We start from the raw sequence: 23,982 nt of genomic DNA on the forward strand, positions 1-23,982 counted from the left end.
AATGAGAGCATTGTAAAGTTGTATGATTCCGTGTCTTTTTGGAGCAGCTTGTGTGATTGTGTACAAATAAATGAAACATGTTTTTTTATAAACTATTTAAAAGTTCAATTTTAAAGTAAGTCATAATCATAGCACATCATTGGATGATAGAGATATATCGTCTAATTTAAATTATGGAACATGAACATGATTATTTTTAAGACAATTTGAATATATTAGTTTCCGGTATGGACATAAACAGAAACGGCAAGCACTGATTGTTTGCAAAGAAATAGCTATAGGATTTGGTAAAGTCTCAAAAATCAGAGAGAGAAGCGGGTTATGTTCAAAAAGAAAGAGAACGACAAAGAAGATTAATGTAGATGTAAGTAAACAGGAAAAATAAACACCACTACATATATTATATATCGAGTTAAATTTTAATATTAACACATTAAATTTATAAAATAATTTTTCATTCGAAAGAATAATGCCTGCCCTTGCGAAGCGGGCAAGCATACTAGTATGTATATTTAGGGTATAATAGTTAAATTTTGATTTGTATTTATGAAAAAGAATATTTAAAATAAATATGAATTATTGCACTTTTAAAGGAAAATATATAAATAATAAAATACTAATAAATATAAATAAGATTAAATTAAAAACATGAAAATTCGATGAACCAAATGATTTTGAATTTGTCAGTGATAAGTGTAAATACTTAATAAATGTAATAAACGTATCTTTTGAATGAATAATATCTATTTTTTTCATAAGTTTTACGTTATTATAAATCATGTGATTTCTATCTTTTGTGTTATAATACTTTCTTAGAATTTAACTAATTTAAATATTATATTAATATACAAAATTAAAAAAATAAAAAGAACAATATACGAAATGATGTATAAATTTTGTGTGAAATGTAAATATAATTATTATGTCCTCATAAATAATTTTTATGTATAATTATTTTATAAGATCTAAAATATAAACTATTTCAAATATAAAAATAAGTATTGCATAAAAATTTATTATAAATAATATATAAACTGTTATAATAGAATATTTTTATATATTAGAAAAAGGCCCCCATTGAAATTTCTCTCATATTTAGTTGAGCCGCCTGACTATAAAGAAATGAGAGGGACAGAGGATTGAGTAATTTCCCCATATTTTAAAGTCTTGAAATTCATTTACAAGTGAAATTCATTTACCTTCGGTCTGATTTAACATATGAAGAGAAGCATGTAGAAATTGTGGATTCTAAGTTTCAGGAATTAAGAAATAAGAAAGTAAAATTGGTTAAAGTAATTTGGCGGAATCAAGCTGTAGAAGAAGCCACGTGGGAACGGGAAGAAACCATGAAAGAGAAATATCCAGAGTTGTTTCAACATCAAATCTGATTCCGAGATCGGAATCCTTTAAAGGAGGGAAGAATGTAACAACCGAGAAATTTCAAGTACGTAAATAAATTAGTTATTTAATTTTATGCGGTTGAAGTTATTATTTAAGTAATTGTGAAATTATTATTTAATAAAATATGGTTACGAAAAATATTTCTGGCTAGTACGAGGTTTGTTTATACCGACTAGCAAGCTAAATCCATTTTCGTACCATTAGGATTCTAATATTGGCTACGTAAATAAATTGATAGAAGTATAATTTTTGTTACAACCCGGGTATATTTTATAAATATTACAGTTAGCCAGAATAAATATTTCGTACCAACTATTTTGTGAGATTACGAAATATTTAGAAGATAATAGAATAGTTAGTCATTTAATTATTTTTTATCATATATATATTTATATATATATTCAATTTATTTTATTAAACTTCGGTATAATATTTTAATATTTTTAAATATGAAGCGGAGATCAAAATATTCAGGAATAAAAGGAGCTGAATAAATTAAAACCGAAATATTGATTTGCGTGCTAGTTAAATAATAATATAATAAAATAAATATATAACAAACCGACTAAAAGAAAAACCAGCAGATGGTATTACTGCATACTGGATTTGAGCACATAGGTTGTATTGAGTAGCCTCCAAGTAAAGTTAACCATAGTTAAGTATAAGCTAACCACAATTAAGGAGTACTATAAATAGGGATTTGAAATGCCTATGTCTTGTCTTGATTATTTTGTAAATCAAGCTTTTCATTGATGGTGACATGTGATAAGTAGATTATTTAATTGTTTTAAATGGAAAAGTTTCTGATACTCTCAAGATTTTGATGATGACACTAACAGCAAGCTAATAACATGAAGATGAAACTGATATGTGTAAGCCTGCTATCAAAGGTTGGTTATGCGGACTAACAGTATTTCAGGATATTAGCATGATTGTAACTGTCAGCAAGCTTACAGGGATGTTTACAAGCTATCAGCAGGCTTACAGCGTGAACAGAGAAACAATCGGATAAAAATCAAAGTCTATTTTCATGGAGATTTAATAGGAAACGAATTGTAAGGATTCTAATATTTGTATATATCTTATATAAATATTAGAGCTCAGATTTATAAAGAGTTTTTATTCAAAAATGTTTTCCTAACTAATAGGAGATTTTATCTCAAATCGATCTTATCTAAAAACTCCTATCTAGTTTAAAGCTGTTGGATTTTGTTTAAATACTTTACTGAGGTGATTTCAAACGTGGATTATCTAAACGTTCATCATTCAAATCAAATTTAAACGTGAGGTTGTTACCAAGATCGTTGGAAATTTGTTGGATTATGACCGTTGGTGTGATGTATATATACTTGAGTGTGGTTTCGGTTTTATAACAAGGAGAACACACCAAGCTTTCTGAAATACAACTCCTTACATTGCTAAATCTTTCCTTGAGCTCTAGTACTTATATTTGCATATATATCTATATTAAGAGTTCATAGTTTCGGTTGTATTACACTTATTCATTGTATTGTTCAAGGTGTAATGTTTTGTTGCTGTGTATCCAGCTTGTGAAACAAGGGAACAAGAGAACTAGTTAGCTAGGAGAATATACTTGGGAAGTATAGGTCTTGATAGGCTTTTGATTCGTGGTTCAGGGGTTTCAGCAGGCTGATAACAGGAACAAGGGTTGAAGGGAGTTATATTATTGAATCTTGTAATCGTTGACATTTCTTGATTAATAATATAATCTCTTACCAGTTGGTAGGGGACCAGGACGTAGACCATTAGGGTTAGGGGTCGAACCTGGCTAAAACTCTTGGTGTTGCTAGCATACTGCTTTATATTCTCTGCATTGCATTTCTATTGTTAGCTAGCTGACTGTTTATTCTGAAACTTAACAGTAGGCTGTCATTGACAGATTAATTATTCGGTAACTTATAAAAATCGGGTATATTAGCCATAACACCTATTCACCCCCCCCCCCCCCCTCTAGGTGTGTAATTTCAGTTTCCACCTAAGTTGGATGCCGAGTTTCAGTTTATAAACCAAATAAACAAACACGTACATCAACATATACTATCACATCTAGATTAGGTATATAATTTGATTAATATAGTTTTTCCCAAATCACCTCTAGGGTTTCTTATCAAAAGTTGGGGGAAATTTTGTGAATTGAATAATTGATTGTTGGTTGTGGTTGTTGATTATGTAAAAGAGATAAGCTGGGAGGGGGAAGGCTGGAGTCGGCCATGGCACCACCGCCAGTGGCGACTCCCGGCGAAAAAGCGCAGTAGGGAGGGTGGGGAGGCGGCGTGCGTGAGGTCGCCGGAGGGAGGCTGGACCACGATGCCGCCGTTCAGAGAGAGAGAGAGAGAGAGAGAGAGAGAGAGAGAGAGAGAGAGAGAGAGAGAGAGAGAGAGAGAGAGAGAGAGAGAGAGAGAGAGAGAGAGAGAGAGAGAGAGAGAGAGAGAGAGAGAGACGGCAACGCCGCCTGACTTTGGGCCGGCAAAGGCCGTGGAGAAGAAGAAGCGAAGGGGGGAGGGGGGATTTTTGCAGGGGCAGGGTGGTAATTTCCGCAGTGGAAATTATTTAATAAAATAAAATGATAATGGTAATAATAAATTGGGTAGTTAAAATATTTGAGAAATACGAAAATGATGGGGTAGTATATAAAACGAGAATTAGTTAATAATAATCAATTTAGTTAAGAAGAACAAAATTAGGCAAGATATTAAGTCAATGTGGGATAATAATAATATGTGAAAAGTGAAAGAGTTTGATCGTTAGTTTGGTATTAAATACAAACCACCAGTAATATATAATAAACTTTTAAATTGAATTTGAGAGATAATGTTACATTTAAATTAATAAAATAATATGTAGTGAGATTTGCGAATTAGTAAAATTATAATTGCGTTCCAGGAGTTTAGTTACGGATATTATATTGCAAAAAGGTAAGTACGCTAGTGTTGTGAGATTTTAAGTGCAAAAGCAAATTTCAACTAAAAATCAAAATAAGTGTACAAATAAAAGGTACAAGTCGAAAGGTTAGGAATTTAATTAATAAAATGATTAAATACTCTAATTTGATTGAAAGGATATAATCAATTCACCAGACTTAGGATATTAGTTATCAAATCATTAGCTATATTTTTGGGATAATTTACTTCTAACAAATATTCTAATCACTATCACTACGTGATTTAGAATATTTAATATCGAAAGGGCGGAGCCAAGTTATAAATCAGAGAATATCTTGTCAAGCTAGGGACCGAGGCAAGTTCACTATCTCTATTTTTATTTAAGTTGTTTTAATTATTTTAATTGTTTGATTAAATAATGTTTTAAATACCTTGACTACGTCCTTCGTTCCATCATAAGTTTATTAAATCATTTGAGATGAACACCCGAGATTTGATTAAATATTTACCCTTACTTTCGTTCGGGAATGGTTAAAGATTTATTTCACATAGAAGATGTATTGTTCACATCTTCTAGTAAATAGTGATTGATGGATTAGTTAAAGATTCGTTTCTGATAGAAGATGTATTGTTCACATCTTCTGATTTACAATGATTGCTTAATAAATCAGAAGAGTTTTTCGGAGAATGTTCTTTCTACTCGGAGAATTCTTGTTCGGCTGGTCAACACGAATTTATTAAATTCGTGGTAGAGATGAAAGTTGTTATCTGGTAAAGGCAGATAGTAGGGTTCCAGTGTTAAACCCTGATGCTAGCAAAGAGAGTGTTGGTGTGTCTTTAGTGGTGACGATCAGACCACTAGGACTACACAGGAGAACGATATTCACGAAATGGTATTTGATCGAACCATGTAGTGGTATCGAGAGGTCGGAAGACCAGCAATTCTTTGATTTAAAACTTGTTCTGGTATTTGATGCTTTGTTGATGTAAACTGTTTTCTGTGCCCTAAATGCATAAATTGATAAATGTTATCTTCAATTATGTGAGCTTGCTGAGCATGTAAGTGCTCATTCTTGCATCTATGTTTTTATCAACTAGCAGTAAAAAGCGAGTATGGCACGAATCAAGTTAACCGCTCGGAAGTAGGTGCGAGCTCGGATAAGGGAAAGGCGCATCACTCCAGCTGAAGCTGCCAGACAACGAAGAATAGTAGGAACTCGAGCTGTAGTTGTTCTCTTTTGGTTTCAACCCTGTTTATATGTAATCATATTAGTAGTTTGGATGTAAGTTAGACGATCGACCCTGGACTTGTGGGGCGAGAGTCGGATATTGTATAATATTAATATCTATGCCAGTGTTTTTTTGATGTCAAATGCTAGTGATGAGCCAGAAGCGGATTTGGGGTCGTCACAGATATAGATATTATGCTAAATAATTAATACTATATACAGAGTGAATTTTACCCGATATTTAAAAATAAATTATAATTTTTATCATCCATATACTTATATCACGTGAATTTTATTTAATCTATATTTTTTAATAATACAATACATGTCTTAAATATTTAATTTTAAAATACAAATGTTAAATTTTGTTGATAATCGGGCTCATACATGTTAAAGTGGCCTGCTATTTTTTTAACTATTTAAAATTGTGATTACATTTTAAATATTTATACCTTTTTAGTTTTTAAGATATTGTTCAATTTATTATAATTTAAAACTCTGTATTTTATTTAGTAAAAAATTTTCCAAACTGTCGCTAAAATGTTTGCAATTTATCACAAACGTTTACAACCTTGTATTATTTGTCCAAATATAACTGATTTAGTTATACACATATATTTTATTTCATTTGGTAATTGAAAACATCAAGTAAAAATTGAGTCAATCCAAAATGCAATTAAAAATATTAAGCTCATAATAATATTATTATAAATAGCATTTCTTGTACTACAGGAAAAGCATACTTAAAATACATAAAAATAAAATTATTTGTATTGTGCTCATGACATGTGCTTAGCACAATTGTTTATTATTATCAAAGAACACTGCTTTTTTAATCTATTCCTCAGTTGTTTTCCAAACAGCTTTGGAGTTTTGTAACATTCAAAGGCTTATAAAAGAGGTGATCTAAACCTGCCTCCAAGAAATGACGTCTTGAGGTTTCATCATCACAAGATGAAACTCCAATTATCTTACATCCCACTCCTAAGCTTCGTAATTTTTTAGTGGCCTGAAATGAAACAATAGACAGCCAATTAGATGTTTAGAAAGAATGTGCAGAAATCCATACACACACATATATATACACACACAAACTTTATATTAGAAATATTAAAGAATTTATAGAATAATATGCACAACTAACCTCAATACCATTCATCACCGGCATTTCCATATCTGTAATTATAAGATCGAAATGCCCTTTCCCAGCTTCATACATATTAACTACTTCTATGCCATCATTGAGTGTTGAAACTTCAAAACCAAAATAATTTAAAAGACCTCTGGTTATAATTCTAGTTACTGGATCATCGTCAACAACAAGGGCCGATTGTCTTTTAGCAGAAGTCATGGAACTACCAAGTGGGGAGGCCATGCTTTAGATAATCTGTTCAACAAAATAAAAAAGAAGAGAGGTTGAATACATAATTAAAAACAATAACAACAATCAAATATATATCTATATATATACATATAAATATAAACATATATCAGTTGCATAGGAATGAAAATACTAAACATTCAGGTACTCCATATTCACTTGCCTCGTTGATTTCTTGAGCTAGAATACAGATATCTGAGATGATGAAAAATATAACAACAAAGTTTCGATTTTATAGGCTTTTGGAGATTATCTTGGATTTTGTGAGATTATAATCAATTATTACACAAATAAATTATTTTTCAAATATTCGATTTTGTAGATTTTATTGATATTTATTTAATAAATCCAGAGATAATAAGATATGATAAGAGATTCTAAATCTTTGGATTTTATAAATAGAGTGCTCCTCTTATAACTAACTAAAGAGTAATGTTACCAAATTTTGTTCCAATTTTTTTTCCCCAAATAATCTGGAGATAACTTATTTTAATTGAGCAATTTATGAGTATAGAAGAAGAATTGTTAATAATTTTGGATACTTAGCATTTTCCTATAAGTAAATATCGCAAGTAGGTTGATTTACTTTTATATGAGGGTGTAAATTTTTATGACATGTATGTAATCGGTTTGTTGAATCTTTATTTTGTTATCTCTTTTATGAATATATTTGAGTTTATTATATCTTTATTTTGTTGATTGATGTTATATCTTTGTTATAGGAGTAGTATTACTTTATCTTGATTTATATAGGACCAATATGATATCAATTTTATTACTATATTTCTACCACAATGATGTCATATTTAACTAAACTGTTTAAGAAAATGATATTTTATTTACCAGTCATAAGAGATTTTTAAATTTTGTGTGAAGATTAAATTCACATATCATGGATATCCAATATGTATGAGGCAATTATTTTAACAAGTAGATATTTTATTTAAGGTCATAAGATTTTCGAATTTTGCGTGAAGATTAGATTCTCATGTCATGGATATCCAATATGTATCATGAACAAACATTTCTCACATAAGAGGTCTCGTTAATGTTATATATTTTTTAATTTATAATTTCAATTCATGTTTAAACTAATATTATAATATTAGTTTAAAAATTATAATGACATATGTTTAAGATAGATTTTTCAAGGAAATGAATAACATAAAATATAGTTTTCACTGTAATTGATCTGATGAAAGTTTTGAATAGTCTATCCAAACTTTAAAAAATAAAGTTAAAAATTACAATATATTATTTATTTTACATAGACTTTTGTGACACTATTCATCCAAAAAGTAAAATTATATGTGTGTGTCAAAATTCACTAAAATTTCCTTCCATCCAAAAAGTAAAATTATATGTGTGTGTGTCAAAATTCACTAAAATTTCCTTCCATGAAAGTCTGTAGACGAATTATTAAATACATTTTCTACGCTCTCAAGCCTAGTATCAGTCTCCTTTGCACCAACTCTAACTAAAGTACTAAACTGTCTCATATCCAGCAAAAAGGGAATTAGTATAGACCCAGAATCAGAACCGACCCTACAAATCTTGGTGCCTACGCAATATTTGAAAATAATATCTCTATTTTTAAGATACATAAATTTATCATTATATATTACATATAATTTTTTGATGCACGTGGAAATCTTATTCTTGGCCAGAATAATATTAAACAAGATAGTGTTTGAATGCCTTTTAATATTATTTTTTTTCCGATGTGTTTAAATGTTTTTTTAGTATGGAGTAAAGATCAGTATGCTTTTTGTTAGAGTTTCTCGAGAAAAATGTTTACATAATATTGTAGTTCTTTAGCATGTGTTTAATTTTATGTATTTCCCTTCTCCAAAAGCAACAAAAGCTCAATCCTAAAACAGACATATCTACTGCCATCAAGTATTGAGAAATTAAACCAGCTCGTGCTGCACGTACAATAATCTTGGTATATATGCAATATTATTGTCTACATGCACATCGAGTATTACCAAGCATGTGGAGTATCTATATGCGTAAATCGGGTGCATCAAAAACATGATTTGGTACAGTCTTAGGAGAATGAAATCTTGAGAGGATTCACATAATTAAAAAGGGAGGCATGTTTGCCTACATGCAGAGAGGATTACTTTATGTATATATTTTGACACTTTGACAAGGATCTACCTTCCACATTTTCTACATGCAGAGAGGATTACTTTATGTATATATTTTGACACTTTGACAAGGATCTACCTTCCACATTTTCCTGAGGGGGCTAAAGAAATATTATTAGACTAGGAGACCAATGGTTACCGGTCGAGAATGAGGATTTATTCTATTATTGGATTTGTTTGTAGCATTAGGGTTTTGAGACTTATTCATGGAGTTTGTGGTTGTTTATGAATTAGGATTCGAGGAGTTAGCCACATCTCTAGAATAATCAAGGATTTGTGGAGAGTGAGAGTCTAGATTGTTTTATTTTGAAAAAAGGTTTACATATTTTGGATCCTTTAATATTATATATACATTTGTTTCTATTAAATAAAAATCTATCTACAAGGATTTGTACTAATATTCATTTTCAACTTACAGTTTTGCCTAGTTAAAAATTCTGATTCATAAGATGTTATAAAGTACCGTACCCTTTAAGTTTCCATCACAGTAATTTTAACTTTATATTATTATTTAAAGAGATCCATTAACTTTTTTAATAATATAGTGTTAGGATCTAAGTTTGAGTCATTTTTAATGCATTTAATTTAATTAAAAATATAGATGTATTCAGATATTTTTTTAAAAAAAATATTGTGAATTTTAAAGATAAAAGAAAGGTGATTGACTTGTACTGGTATAACTTCTTTGGTTTTTAAGGCATAAGCCGAAATTGTACCTCTCTTTCACGAGCAAATTACTAACAAGTTGCACTGTTGAGGTCACCGAAAGAAGCGGAAGAAGCTCTTTCTTGGACAAAGAGAGATGGATATGTGAGTTGTGTATTTATGACGGACTCTAAGCTTTATGTGGACGCACGGAAGATAATATTATTTTTATTTTTTCAGTTAGAGAATAGAGACTGTGTTGAACTGACTAAGCATTTTGATGAAGTAATACTGCAGATTCGCATCAATGTGCGAATGCATTAGCTCATTTGTTAGCTAGAGTTTCTCATTTTATATCATACACATTCGCTAGCTGAAAATCTCATTTTATATCGGACCTACAAGAATGGAGCGATATTGCTCCAAACTTTCTGGCTAGAAATTCTAATTACGTCATACCTACGAGAATGGAGTGATATTGCTCCTGACTTTCTTTCTGATGTATAGTACTTGCCTTTGATTTGATTTAACGCAAGTGTGATCTTTTGAAAAAAAATAAAAATTGTACCGAAAAATTTAAGTAGGCTATCTGAACAGGAAACACGTCTAATAAGTTTTATAAAAATAATACTCCGTATTAAATAACTTTATTGATCAGTAACATTTAAAAGAAAAAAAAAGCACGCTTCCTGAGGAAAAAGAAAAGCATGCTTAAAATTGAGAACTCCATTAACTAATAGAAGTATTAAAGCACTGCCAATTCTTCACTCTTTCAAGAGGCAAATTAGGTTTTCATCATCGCAAGATGACACTCCAATCACTTGCAGTCTACTCTCATAGCCATAACTCCTCAGTGGCCTAAAAAGAAACCGCATGTAAGTTTAAATATAATTGTACAAGTCCAAATTTATAAGTAATATTTGCAAATTAGGTAAATGTAATGTTGTTCAATCATGCACATATATAGTATTGGATTGTGGATTTATAGAATAATTTTAAAAAACAACCTGGATACCATTAATTAGAGGCATTTCCATATCTGTAAAATAATACGATCGAAATACTCTTTTCCAGCTTCATACATATTATCATCAACAAAAAGTGCAGATTTTAAGCACTCATTGAAGTACTGCCGCCTTCAGAAGCCATACTTTCAGTGATCAGCAACTGAGGAATTTCCATTTTATAGGCTTACAGTCGATTACTTTTGAAATTTCTAGGATTATAAGTTATAGCATGCAATATTTCCTATCTGTATGCGCAATTTCTCATATAAAATATACGAATTAAGCTTGCAATCCCCAAGTCAAGATCATTGTAGTTTATATACGTACGTAGCCCTTGGGTTCTTTGAAACAAAAGGAGCTCGGTCAGTGTATAGGCTTTTGAGCCAATTCAACCACTTCAACTGCGCGCTCATCTCTGCTTGCGATTGCCTGCCAAGACACTCCATTATATACATTATGTACAAGTTTCTAGCTCTGTGGAAATTGAAGCTCAGACCCTGAAAATTCATCCACTTTTCCTTTTATAAGGTGTTGTTAATATATCAGCTGCATCTGCCTTAATCTCAGAATTTGAGTATGTTTTGGTTGAGTTGTGTTGGCTTGTTGCTGTTATAACACTATCATTTTCAAAAATCAACTGAAATTAATATATAAATCAGCTTTTTAAGAAAAAGTTAAATCAAAATTGTATTTTCATTTGTAGAAGTCGTCGACCTTATATTTAAAAATAAAATTGAAAAGATAGTAATTTTGAATATAAGTTTTGGTATTTTTGAAAATACTTTTAAAAATATAGAAAATATTTTGAGCAATTTTCTCATATTTTAAGATCTTGAAATGCAAGTGAAAATAGCTTTTTATTTCAAGATTCGCGACATAATTATTTTCATTAATTAAAAATAGATTTTGATTTACAAAAGGGAAAAGAAAACGGAGGTGAGCGAACCGGTGGTCAGGGTTGCACGCCAACGGTAAGAGAAACCGGAGCTGGGGTCGCAAGGGCAAGTAAAGAATCGAAGGTATAAATTGGAGGAAAGACTGGCCGGTTCAGGTTGCACTCCGACGGTAAGAGAACAGAGATTGTTACATGTGATCGGTAATTAATTATTATGAATAATTAAGTTGTTACATGTAATTAATAATTAAGAACACAAAGGTCAAAAGTTATTATATATATTTTGTAATTATAAGCTAAAATACAAATAATGTAATTTAAGAAGGAGTGTAATGAGATTAAAGTATTCCAAGAATTCAGAAGAATTTGAGATTTATACATATACTCTAGTAGTGTTCCATGAATTATTTGAATCATTTTTTTCCTTCGGGAAAAGAATTAATTGTAAAAAATTTAATCTGAAAATAAAAACTTCAAATATAAATTGTGAAACTAATGTTTATATATTTTAAAATGTCTCTAAAGCAATAAATTGTTTTAAGGAATGGGAGCGATAAAGTAAGATTTTATAACATTTGATTTTAATAATTTAGATGAAAAACAATGTTATATTTGACATTCGATATATTAAATTTTGTGATGATAATTTTAACAAATCATTTTCTATATAAAAAATAAAATATTAGGATAGTGTTTTTTATGTTTATTTTTATTCTTTCTTTATCATAGATTATTGTGTAATTCTAACCACAGTATATTATGTGCAATTTTAAACATTCATCATCTAAAAAATCTGATAAGTGTTTATTCTTATTTTTAAGAACATTTCACAATTACTATTTATTTTATAATATCATACCAAACAAAACCAAAGTATAATATAATAATTTGGTTGGATTTTACAAAATTTTAGTGTCCATAGCCCAACAAGAATTTTAAAGAGGCCAACAAAGTGTTGGTGTGGCGGTAGAGCTCTTGTACCCCCTTGCGGGAGGTCGGGAGTTCGACTCCCCACGTGTGCGTGTGTAATCAATTAGCAAAAAAAAAAAAAAAAGAATTTTAAAGAGACTCAAAAGCGGGCAACTTTAACAACTTTAAATACACGGTTACGACTTGCGACCAGCCACAAATTTACCCAGATGTTTTCTTTGTTAGCAGAATGGTTACTAGATCCTTGTCAAACATTAGGAAACTTCTATGGCCCAAATGTATACAATAAGATGAGTTTACAAAAATGTAGTCGGAGTCTAGCTTAGAGATGGCAACGGGTCGGATCGGTTCGGATATCTCTGATATCCAAACCCGAACCCGAAAATTTCCACCAAACCCGAACCGAACCCGAACGGGTTTGGAAAATCAAAACCGAACCCGATCCAACGGATTTCGGATCGGGTTCGGGTTTATCCAAACCCGAATTTCTGCAAAAACTAACATTGTGACTGTATAATCTAAACAAACTCATGTTTTTGTAATATGAAGATGTCAAGAAACGAATGCCTAAATCAACTCACCTTAAATCAGGACTCTTTGTTGTGTTTATTGTTACAGACTTGCAAAAAAAATCTAAGATCTGGACCACTTATTCGGCATCAGAAGTGAAGTAAAAGAAACAGGGGTACATTTCACTATAGTACAAGGGTTTGATAAACTGAATGATTTGAATATCTTATACTAGATCTAGCAATTAACATGAATGTCTACACGATTTACGAGCAGAGGCGGAAGCGAACATTGTAGTCGGAGATGGAGCGGCGGACAATGAGCGACTTGAACTAATCAGCGGCGATATGAGATGGAAAGGAAATTAGGGCTATGGTGTTTTTGAGAGAGAATGACTCACGCTGAGAGAGTGAGAGAGTGGAGACTTGAGGGTGAATGTGCACGTGAGTGACCCATGTGAGTTGGCAAGCTGTAAACCACTAAACCTAGTATAATATAAATTAATAATGGAAAATTAAATATATATGTAAAATATATATATTATGATCCAAAAAAATTATAAATAACATATATAATATATATATAATATATAATATATATTAATCGGATTTTTTTTCGGGTTTCGGGTTTGGATCGGGTTCGGATCGGATTTGGATTTCGGGGTTTCGATACGGAATACCTAATATCCAAATCCAAATCCAAACTCATTCGGGTCTAAAAATCAAATCCAAATCCAAATCCAAAATATCGGGTTCGGTACAATCCATTCGGGTCGAAACGGTCGGGTATCCATTCGGATCGGATTTTTCTGCCATCCCTAAGTCTAGCTTTGTTCATACAACTTGAGTACAAGTTTGTCACTGCCAAAGAACCATACAAAGGTCCATTGTCAGACTCTTTTTATCTTAACAAATTTGACCCATTAAGTTGGACTTAAATTTACTAGTGAATAGCTCATTAGGTTATGGCCTAATTAATTTAATTAATTGAGTAGACCAAAGAAGGTGATATGAGGTATCTATAATCTATATCATGACTAAACTATTAATACAACCATATATACAGGTACCATCACAAACTTCCATTTTCAATATCATTATACACAAGTTGAATATGTGCAGCAATCAACAAATACAAGACCCCGGATCAAATTCAGCATCATTATTGTCATTGTGGTCGATTTTGGAAGTGGCTCTGATGATGCTGGTGAAGAAGCTAAGGGCGTAGTTGCAAAAATGCAATCAATTGCCCTGCACCAGCAAGTTGAATATATAGGATAGACCCATATACAATTCACAAGTTCAGCTTGGTATGCTACTATAATAACAAATACATAAATATGATTGTAGATACAATTATACATATATGATTTCTACTTTTACATACCTAGGCATTCCTCGAGTACATATAATGTGTTCCAAGCTTTCTCAGGCAAACCGCAACTCTGACTCGTTTTCATTATATTTCATCTAACCGGTTGTGCTAAATCATGAATGTAATTTCAAAGTTTAAAACAATTTTACTATGTAACATTACTAACGGAACTACACCAAAGATTTTAAAACCAGTGTGGGGGGAAAAGAAAATTTTCCACTATATAGTTCATTTTTGGTAAAGATCAATTACAGAAATTTGAATACACACGTTACATTGTGATAGAGGGGTGATCCATAGTCTAAATCCTCGACAGACACAGTGCAGGCACAAACCATATTTACATGCAGCACTAGTATTAGTTGCAGTAGTAAGAGAAGGAATAATTGAAGGTTATGAGTGGTTCTATTCTTCTACATGGCATTATTAGTTTTTACAATATTATTGTCACATCCTTTATACACACACCTCTTAAGCAAATATTCATCCCTATGTTTCTTGTTTGATAGTAGATATAGCATTTGTGCATGGGTTGTCATCATATCAAGCCATAAGAACTAAGAAGACTTAGGGAGGGGTTTACAGAGGTCCTCAACCTAAGTATTGACTCTAAAACTTATGTTCAAACTACATATGATTAGGCATGGTATGTAAAAGGAAAGCTGGACCAGATTAAAGTGAGGAAGTCTACCTTCTGTTCACAGACAACCCACACCTCCAACTTTTATATGTACAGGATGCTGTAGCTCTTATAACTTAATCCTATTTTTAATTTTTATAATACTACCTTATGCGCAATTTAGATTCTTACACATTTTTTGTACACATATATACATATTGCTTCATATAATAACATTATATTAGAGCACTATATCTAGAGATTATAGCTGAAAATGCATAATCAGTAGCAGTAGAAGTTAACGAGGGATAACATGAGACCAAAATTATTCAGAAGAGATGGGTTCAAGGATAACATTATAGCTAAGAAGAGAAGTTCAAGGATAACATTCTTAACATGAACTTTTCTTCTTAATCAAAGACCGATGCAGAGAATAAGACAAAATGCATGCAGGAAATCTAGTTTGAAACCAAATAAAAAATTACAACTAATCTTCCTCATGCACTCATATATAGTAATAATATCTAGAATTTAGGCATTCAACTTTTCTTCCCCAAAAAGCTGCTTTTATGATTTTTGTTGAGAATATGTTGTGCACATGGTATCACCTATTGCGAAGTGGACTAATTTACAAGTTGTATCTGATTAAAATGATTATGAAATACAGTTTTCATGGGGTAATAGTAATACTAGAATGGAAGATAATATACTATTCCCCACCCCCCTAGATTACAAAGTTTGCCATACTTAAAAGTTGAAAAGCTTTTTCTTCAACAAAGTTTTTATGTGCTTCTGTTTTTCACTCTTTCTAATGATATGTAACTCTTTGTTTTCCAGCCTAATTTTGGACATATGCATGTGTGAAGAGATGGGCTCTGGTGCTCATTGGTCCCAAGTCCCAACTGATGACCCCAATAATAATTTTAGCTACTTGGCAACACCTAGCTCCTTTTAGTATAGAGTTCTTCGAAGCAGATAAAAATTGATAATAATATTAATCACTTAGCGGAAATAAAATAGATATTAACTTCTATTAATAGTAAAATTAAGGGGTAAAAGAATAACACCTATACTGAGACCCGGAAAAAATTGAACAATCTTTGGAAGTACTTAAAGAAATACATAAAGGGGGTGAAATATTGTAAAAACACCAAAGTGTCAGGGGTAAGTGTAAACTATGAAAGAAGAGTATCAGTGTGTGTATTGATTAATTTACAGAAGAATACTAGACCCTGTGACTTGCAATAAGAAAATATTGACAGAGATGGTTAGAAGGCAGCAATACATTCCCTTGGGCTTCTTCTGGATGGATATGCATGGGGGTTTCTTCTCTTGTAATCATGACTCCCCTTCATCATTACACTTCTTGAATCTAACAATCTCCTCTCCCTCTCTCTCAGAGCCTACAGGCCACCATGTAATATACCACATTCACCCATAACTAACCATAACATTCAGCTATTTATACCAATCCCTCTACAAGTTCTAATTCTACTCAATCCTTGTAATATATACTTCCTATTCGATAAAATTGAACGATGGGAAGCGCAAAACAGCTTTAAAAACTGGGAAGATGTGTATCGGAAGTACCTCCTCCGGATGGACTTCGTCGTCCTTCTCTTTGTACAAAAGAAAAGCAAGATCCAAAAGATACAGGATTCAAGTTCATAGGCTTAACAGGTATGTTATTTAGGTATCTGCATGTAAACATTTAATTGTATTATATACTTTATATGGTAATAAGATTAAACCGGACTTTATTGATGCATGGAAGCATTATGCATGATATATGACAGGAGAAAGAGAAGTAGAGATGATATGAAAGAGAAGAACTTGAAGCTGTACATGGAGAACATTACTATCTTTCATGAGAATGAGAAGCTGAGAATGAAAGCTAGTCTTCTACACCAAGAAAACCTAAGCTTGATGTCTGAGTTTCAGAAGAAAAAACCCTCTCATCAGCACCAATGCGTATCCTCCACCCTAAATTCCCCAACTTACCACCAAGACTGAGTCCCTAGCTAGAATCGTTTCATTGCTTTGCATTATTATTATTGATCTACTCATCAAGCTGCTATTCAATAATTAATGTTAATCTTAATAAGAAGATGTACTTTAATGGGTGGGAAGAGATCAAGGTGCAGAGCCGTAGTTCATTGTGGAAGTCGCAGTGGAGGAGTACTACCACATATTCTGTCGTGTACATCCTTTTAAGAGTATCAAATAATATTGAGAGCTCTAGAGCTCTACAAGACTCACTAGTCTTTGACAAAGGCATAACTCTAGTTATTTTTTCAGAATGTGTTGTTTAAAGTAACCACCTTCCTTGTTTAAATAATTTCTCTTCTGTAATCCGTAGACACATCATACACTAATAAACTCACATCTCTTGATCCCAATAGTCTTTCTAAGTTGTTTTGATGATTTAAGAGATTTAATACAAGTCCTTGCTCAAATATAAAATGCACTAATTGTGCTAATTAACAAATATAAGTAGCTATTCATTAGTTTTGTTACTAGTGTCGTAGTATTTTAAAGTAACTATCCATTATGTTATTTGTTTACGCTATTGTAGCTTGTTAGTTGATTACTCATATTATCACTGGACATGATAAATTTCTTAGACTGCAGCACAGCTATATAGATGCATGTATGTCTACTCCATCTTCACTGAAACTTCACTACATATCAGCAATGGTTAGCTAGGAAGCATCAAGACATATACAAAAATACAGTCACTGCAACATAGTATATAGTTCGTCCAAAACTGGCTTCATTATATAACATTTGTTTACATTACATATATGTATTATAATGGGGTAAATAGGGTAAAGAATAGCATTAATTTGATTGTGGGGGGGGGGGGGGGGGGGGGGGTAATTCTTCTTTAACATAACTCTTGAAATCTATAGGTCATATAAAAGGAAGATGGATATTTGATTTAATTTTTCTACCAAAAGCATTTATAAGGAGTGCAATTATGATATTCATCACAGAATAATACTAATATGATTTGCTTCAAATATTAACCTTAATTGGTTAGTATACGGTAAGATGAAAAAATACAAGTGTAGTAGTTCCTAATTCCATGACTATTTAAACTAATTTAGAAGGAATATAGATTATAACCTCATGTTATGCTGATGAGGTTTTGAGATGTTTAACAGTTAAAACTATATATTAATATTACTACCAGAACTTAGTTTGTAGCTTGCACTAGCTTGTTTAGAAGAGGAGATCATATCTGGTCTTGAAGATGACTTTCGAAAGCAAACTATCTATTATGGGTAATATCTAAATGAGCTAAGTTCAATAAGTATAAAAGAAAATTGTTATCCAAACTATTTGAAGATGTATAAATAACTGAAGTACTTTAACTCAGGCTTCAAACTTGTCAAGTTAATTATGACAAACAAGCACGCATATTTCTGGCTGAGTATTGTAGGAATAGACTGCAATTGGTAGCATGCAATGCCTTGATCTTGTTGCGCGTCATGGACAACCTCCACGAATAAATAACATGAAGGTTGCAGTCTAAGGATACATAGCGTACTTACAAAAACTACTATATATAAAGTAGTTCATAAATTTGGCATAGGCTGATGGTAAGCACAAGACATTTTTGTAAGAATAACATGCTAATATACTATATAGGATCAAGAGCAACCAACATGGATGAAAAATGGACCAGTAAAAGAAAAATGTAGTATATAATGAATTTCTTTACCTACGGAAAAGCTCTATCTACACTGGAAATTAGGCTGCACAGATTGTGAACATCATCCAAAAAATATCTGAGGGCTTCATTTTTAATATCAGGAATTTCCTGTTATGGAGGACAAGGAAGGCATGAAACACCATAGCTAACAACTCCTTTATTACTCCATTACCCATAACCTATAGCATTCCTATTACTTTGATGATCAAATAAATTAAACTTTATATGAATTACAATAAATTAGTTCGTATATAATTACATAAGATACAAAGTAATCTTTTAGTTACTTGTTCCAACTTCCGCATCATCCTGCATATCCAAATTAATGACTGTATCAAGATAATGCAGTTTTCAATGTGATCAAATATTTGTTTGTTACTTATTTAGATACAACAGAAAATTGCCATATCTGTTGCTTTTCTATTCACAGGACACATACAAAAACTTTATCTCAATCAGTGGTAAAGGATAATATGATTTACTGTTTAGACGAGAGTCGACTCATTTGGGCAAGCAAGATATTCATCACGCTTTCTCTTCACCTCCCTTTGTTGACTTAAATATACGGTATGCTGCAATGCACATTGTTCCGTTGCCGATAACTGTTAATACAGCTTGAAGAGCTACAAGCACCTGTTCATAGAGACCCTAATCAATAAGATGTCTATCTGACAACTTTTACAGTCGGGATTTTTCTTTTCTTTTATTTTTTTAGGGAGGGGAGGGGGAGCTCCACAAGGTTATGATGCTATAGATTGTAAATAAACAAATTTCTATATGAGTATTCATAGAAATTTTACATATGTACAGTAAAAATGTGCATTACTCATGGTACATATCAGCTCTTTACAGTTGAACAGGGCTTTAATAGCAAGTAATTCACACAAATTTGCTACAGGACTTTGATAGCAAGTAATTCACACAAATTTGCTACAACTTGGAGGTCTGACAAATATATGATGCAAGACTGCTAAGCCGGGAGATGCAAGTAACATGGGCACTGAGTGGCGACCATCAACAGAAAAGAGTGTATGGATTAGTTATATCTGGTCTGCTGGTTACTAGTTAGACAAAGGTATAAAATCCTAATGGAAAGAAAACTAATGTTAATTGATTTATACTAATTCTGTGCTTTGCATCAAACTCACGAGCTTTCCAAGTAGCTGAAGAATTGGTATGTTAAGTAAAGCAAACTACTCTCCTAAAACCTCAACTTGGGAGGAGAACTTAACAGGATCATATAATAATCATTAATCTTAACACTCCTATACTCGAAAGCCCATTTTTGGTCTAGAGTGGATTACCAGGAACCCACTTTGGGAATATAATCAACATAGTGTCACTAAACATGGAATCATCTAAAGATAAGGTGCCCAGCTTGAAGCATAGTGTAGTGCATCATGCACACACTCTGCACTCCTGCAAGGTTACTCTGCTACTTTTATCTTCATATATCTATAAGGCTGTGTTCAATTGGATGAAATGGAATGGGGAGTGAAAAAAATGAATTTTGTACTCTTGTATGAGGGAGATTGGGGAAAATGTTCCAAAAATTTTATTCCTTCATTCCAAACTATTTAAACTAGAATTCTAATTCACATCTTTTTGAAGGAATGCTCCATTCTCATTCTCCATTTTCCTACGAATCTACAATCTTCATCATAGAAAATTTGAACTCCCACGTGTTCATTCACTATTCTCTCAAACATTCGACTCTCTCCATATAAATAGTTCATATTTTTTCATTCGATTTCATTCTCACCAAGTGAACATAACCTAAAGGCATGACTAAAGTTTATAGACTTGAATATAGTTGTGGAATGACCCTACGGCAGACTAAAGTTACTGAAGTGGTAGTTACACTGTACACTTCTTTAGATACTTAACTTCATCTAATTTGTTTTTATCTAATTTAACTTGTATTTATAAATTAAAATTTCTTTATCTGGCAACCTGCAGCTGGGCATAGGCAAGTTTAGGCTCTCAGCAAACATAAATTTCCAAATTGCAGTATGTATTTTATTTCGTAAATAAGGTTTATGATCCGTTTTTAGCACACTACTGCAAAAAGCAGAGCCGACAACAATGCCACAGGCAGAAAGTAGACTTAAATTCAGGAATATATTAATCTTTTACAGGTTAATGTCTTTACTAAGGAATTGGAAGATGGTCACCATACGATTTCAGATATCAACAGTCAATAATTCTTGCAATATGGTTCCGTTCCTTGGTATACTTCACGTTGTGGTCCAACCTTCCACTCTCCTTGTTCCATGACTTAACCCTGTTCTTTCAAGTATCATCATAAACCTCCACCTACCCAAATCACATTACCTCCTTTACAAACATATACATGCTTCCATCTCATATTAATCTAAACCTCTCGCACTCTTACTATTCCTACTTTTGTGCCCGCTCGCACCCAGAATCTTTAGCTATTATTTATGCCAAGTACTACTCTATAGACACATGTTAGCTGCTTAAATAGAATTAGCTATTGTTTAGTCTTCCTTATCTACCTGAATTCCTATATTCGTAGCTCTTTCTACACTAAAAATTGTTAAATGGTATCCATAGTTAATAAGGCCATAAATTGGAGTAAATACAAGTACAATTTAAATGTCAGGTGCATGTCCATAGAAAGATGAATAGTTTACTACATTTATGCCTGCAATCTCTGATAAAACATTGTTGTTTGACATATGTACAGTGTACACCAAACATACAAACTATAACTAGAACATATGGCAGTATACTTACTTCCAGAGACTCAGAGTTATAAAAGAAATGCCAAGTGCAGGCGCAGAATGCTCCACCAAGCAAAGGCACCTGCAATGATTTACAGTACGTAGAGCTTCAATTAGCAAAAAAAAAAAAAAAACTTGAGAATGCATGGAAAGAAAGAATACAGAAACAACAGACAATCCACACTACATTCATGACCAAGCATATACAAATTAGTGCCCTATAAACCAATTTTGACCCTGAACTTCATGGCCGCCCCGGGCCCTGGCTATTGGTTACTGGACTAAATTAAATCAATCATTACAAATTCCGATACTAATAACACACAAATTCAAGATCAAATTGAGCACTAAGTTAAAAAAGATGCAAACTTTAGAAGAATTAAAGTAAGTAAAAACTCACCATACCCCAAGAAAGCCCTTTCCAAGATTCATAGCCAGATTTTTCCCCATATTGCCAAACTAATGCCATTGCAATAACCCTATATTAAAATGAAATTTCACAAACAAAACATCAATAAACTAACAAAAACACACACACAATCAAAAAATAGTAAAATCAAGAAAAAGCAAGACCATTCAGCAACACTGGAGACATGGATGGCCCAAGTGGGCAAGGAGAGTGCATTTGAGGGCTCTATCAATGCCAACTCTCCTGCAGTGGCTGGGCCCACAAGGGCTGTTATTGCAAGGCCAGTTCCAATCAGAGCTGCTGATGTAGCATTCTTGGTGTTACATATGAATGGGAAGTTATTTATGAAGTGAGTGTTGCAAGATGGAATTGTAGTTAAAGGCTTGGTTTTGTGGAGATTTGAGTGTTTTGGTGTCAGCTGCAGAGTGGTGAGCATTGACATGCTTTGATTTTGCCTCAAATGTGAGATGCTTGTCTCAAAATTGGCTTGCTTTATCATTATCATATACTCCCTCCATCCCATTTTAAGTGTCCACTTTGCCAAAAAAAAAAATTCCCAAAATATGTGTCATACTCTTTAACCCATGCAAGTTTTTACTAGTTCCAGTACAGTATTAAATACAACCAACTAGTTCCAATATGAAGAAAGATCAAATACATAGTAGGAGTGGTGTTACACGTAATTAATATTTATAAAAACAAGATGAATTGGTGTGTGAAGATAATGATAAAAACATTACATTAATTGTTTCTTAAGATGTGTGAAATTTGCAAAGTGGACACTTAAAATGGGATGGAGGGAGTAATAATAATAGAACCTGTGTTCTAAATAAATCCGAACATTCCTTTATTTTTTTAAAAAAAAATATTATCTTAATTTAATTAGAAAATTTCCGTCAATCTGAATTGCTAGATTAACTAATTAATTCTGATTACTAATTTAGAGTGATAAAGAACATATGAATTTTTATATATTAGTATTTTAATATATTTCATTTCCTACATTATCTTATATTTTATTATATTTTTAACTTTTCACTTGATTAAAACAAACATATATAAATTATATTACATAAACCTTCTATTTCATTCCACTTTTGAAAAAATATACTTTGAAACAATTATTTATTTAAAAAAATATATATTGATTTATATTTATATTTAATTATTTATATAACTGATTCTTGGTCTACATACTTCGATAAGAGCATCTCCAATAGTCTCTTAGTTGGCTCCTATGTATAATATACTAGTAAGTTAGTACATTGTTAGGAGTTTGAACTCCAATAATGCTCTTTATACTCACTCTTAACATTATATTTTATTATTATTTGAACTCCACTATGATAAAAGTACAAAGTCACATGGGTGATAGTGAATATTATATTACAAAAAACAAGTTAAAAGCCTTGTAGTGGCTCCTAAAAGAGAGGAGAGAAGGGCCTCTTAGAGCATCTCCAAGAGCCTCCTTGTTGGCTCCTAAATATAATATAAAAAATGTGGCTCTTAATAATTTAGGACAAAGTTAAGAGTGTAAACTCCAACAATACTCTTTACATCTCTTCTCTATTTCATATTTTATCCATATATTGGGCTCCACTATAACAAAAAAGAGGGAAAGATGGAGGTTGATTGGAGGGAAGGATTTTTTTATTGTGAAAAAATAAGTTAGGAGCCATGTGGTGGCTCTTAACTTTGAGGAGAGAGGAGAGAGAAACAAGAGGCTCTTAAGATTTAAGAGCCACTTAAGAGTCTCTTGGAGCAACATTTTGCTTCTCCCTCCTCAAATCTCAAGTTAAGAGCCTAAATGAAGAGCCTCTTGGAGATGCTCTTAGTATTTTTAAGAGCCATTAGGAGCTTATTGGAGCTCTATTTTCTCTTATCCTCTTTACTTTTGGTTTTAAGAGCCACTTTAAGAGGTTATTGGAGATGCTCTATGACTAGCAATCAAGAGTGGCTTTGTGGGTGATGAAAAGGTCCAGGTAATGCGCTTAATGAGTTGCGGCCTTATAAGGTGCGGCTCAATGTTGGAGTCCAGCTACTAATCTTCAAATTTAGCCC

The 23,982-nt window shown here is 32.1% G+C and overlaps 2 protein-coding genes and 1 long non-coding RNA gene across 7 annotated transcripts; 1 reads left to right on the plus strand and 2 right to left on the minus strand.

The window, feature by feature from the left end:
- Positions 1–6,377: 6,377 nt before the first annotated feature.
- Positions 6,378–6,908, minus strand: LOC108216945 (two-component response regulator 24). The gene is made up of 2 exons (XM_017389807.2): positions 6,678–6,908; positions 6,378–6,542 (listed from the first exon to the last, which is right to left on the minus strand). The coding sequence occupies exons 1-2, from the start codon at positions 6,906–6,908 to the stop codon at positions 6,378–6,380; spliced, it is 396 nt and encodes a 131-aa protein (XP_017245296.1).
- A 6,148-nt stretch (positions 6,909–13,056) lies between these two features.
- LOC108211311 (uncharacterized) lies at positions 13,057–22,459 on the minus strand. 5 transcript variants are annotated; one of them, XR_010291115.1, is made up of 7 exons: positions 22,086–22,459; positions 21,913–21,991; positions 21,526–21,594; positions 19,248–19,398; positions 18,775–19,074; positions 14,441–16,744; positions 13,057–14,304 (listed from the first exon to the last, which is right to left on the minus strand). XR_010291115.1 is itself a non-coding variant. In XM_017382915.2 (5 exons), the coding sequence occupies exons 1-4, from the start codon at positions 22,442–22,444 to the stop codon at positions 19,291–19,293; spliced, it is 615 nt and encodes a 204-aa protein (XP_017238404.2). In that variant the 5' UTR covers positions 22,445–22,459; the 3' UTR covers positions 13,057–16,744; positions 19,248–19,290. The 5 variants fall into 5 exon arrangements, 2 of the variants coding, with proteins under 2 accessions (XP_017238404.2, XP_063947493.1); XR_010291142.1 differs by having other exon boundaries at positions 13,057–16,744; positions 18,775–18,873; XR_010291114.1 differs by having other exon boundaries at positions 13,057–16,744.
- On the plus strand, positions 14,349–17,446 carry LOC135152032 (uncharacterized). Its single transcript, XR_010291150.1, has 3 exons — positions 14,349–14,363; positions 15,885–16,727; positions 16,844–17,446. It is a non-coding gene; the product is annotated as an uncharacterized LOC135152032 (long non-coding RNA).
- Positions 22,460–23,982: the final 1,523 nt, after the last annotated feature.

This window comes from Daucus carota, chromosome 1, assembly GCF_001625215.2.
Source record: "Daucus carota subsp. sativus chromosome 1, DH1 v3.0, whole genome shotgun sequence".
Taxonomy (NCBI): Eukaryota; Viridiplantae; Streptophyta; class Magnoliopsida; order Apiales; family Apiaceae; genus Daucus; species Daucus carota.

Coding starts and splice junctions, on each gene's coding strand:
- LOC108211311 (XM_017382915.2), bottom strand. CDS start 22,444: ATGGGATGGAGGGAGTATATGATAATGATAAAGCAAGCCAATTTTGAG. Junction 21,992..22,085: donor GTCTCCAGTGTTGCTGAATG/GTCTTGCTTTTT, acceptor ATTTTAATATAG/GGTTATTGCAATGGCATTAG. Junction 21,595..21,912: donor AAGGGCTTTCTTGGGGTATG/GTGAGTTTTTAC, acceptor AAATCATTGCAG/GTGCCTTTGCTTGGTGGAGC.
- LOC108216945 (XM_017389807.2), bottom strand. CDS start 6,908: ATGGCCTCCCCACTTGGTAGTTCCATGACTTCTGCTAAAAGACAATCG. Junction 6,543..6,677: donor CGGTGATGAATGGTATTGAG/GTTAGTTGTGCA, acceptor GTTTCATTTCAG/GCCACTAAAAAATTACGAAG.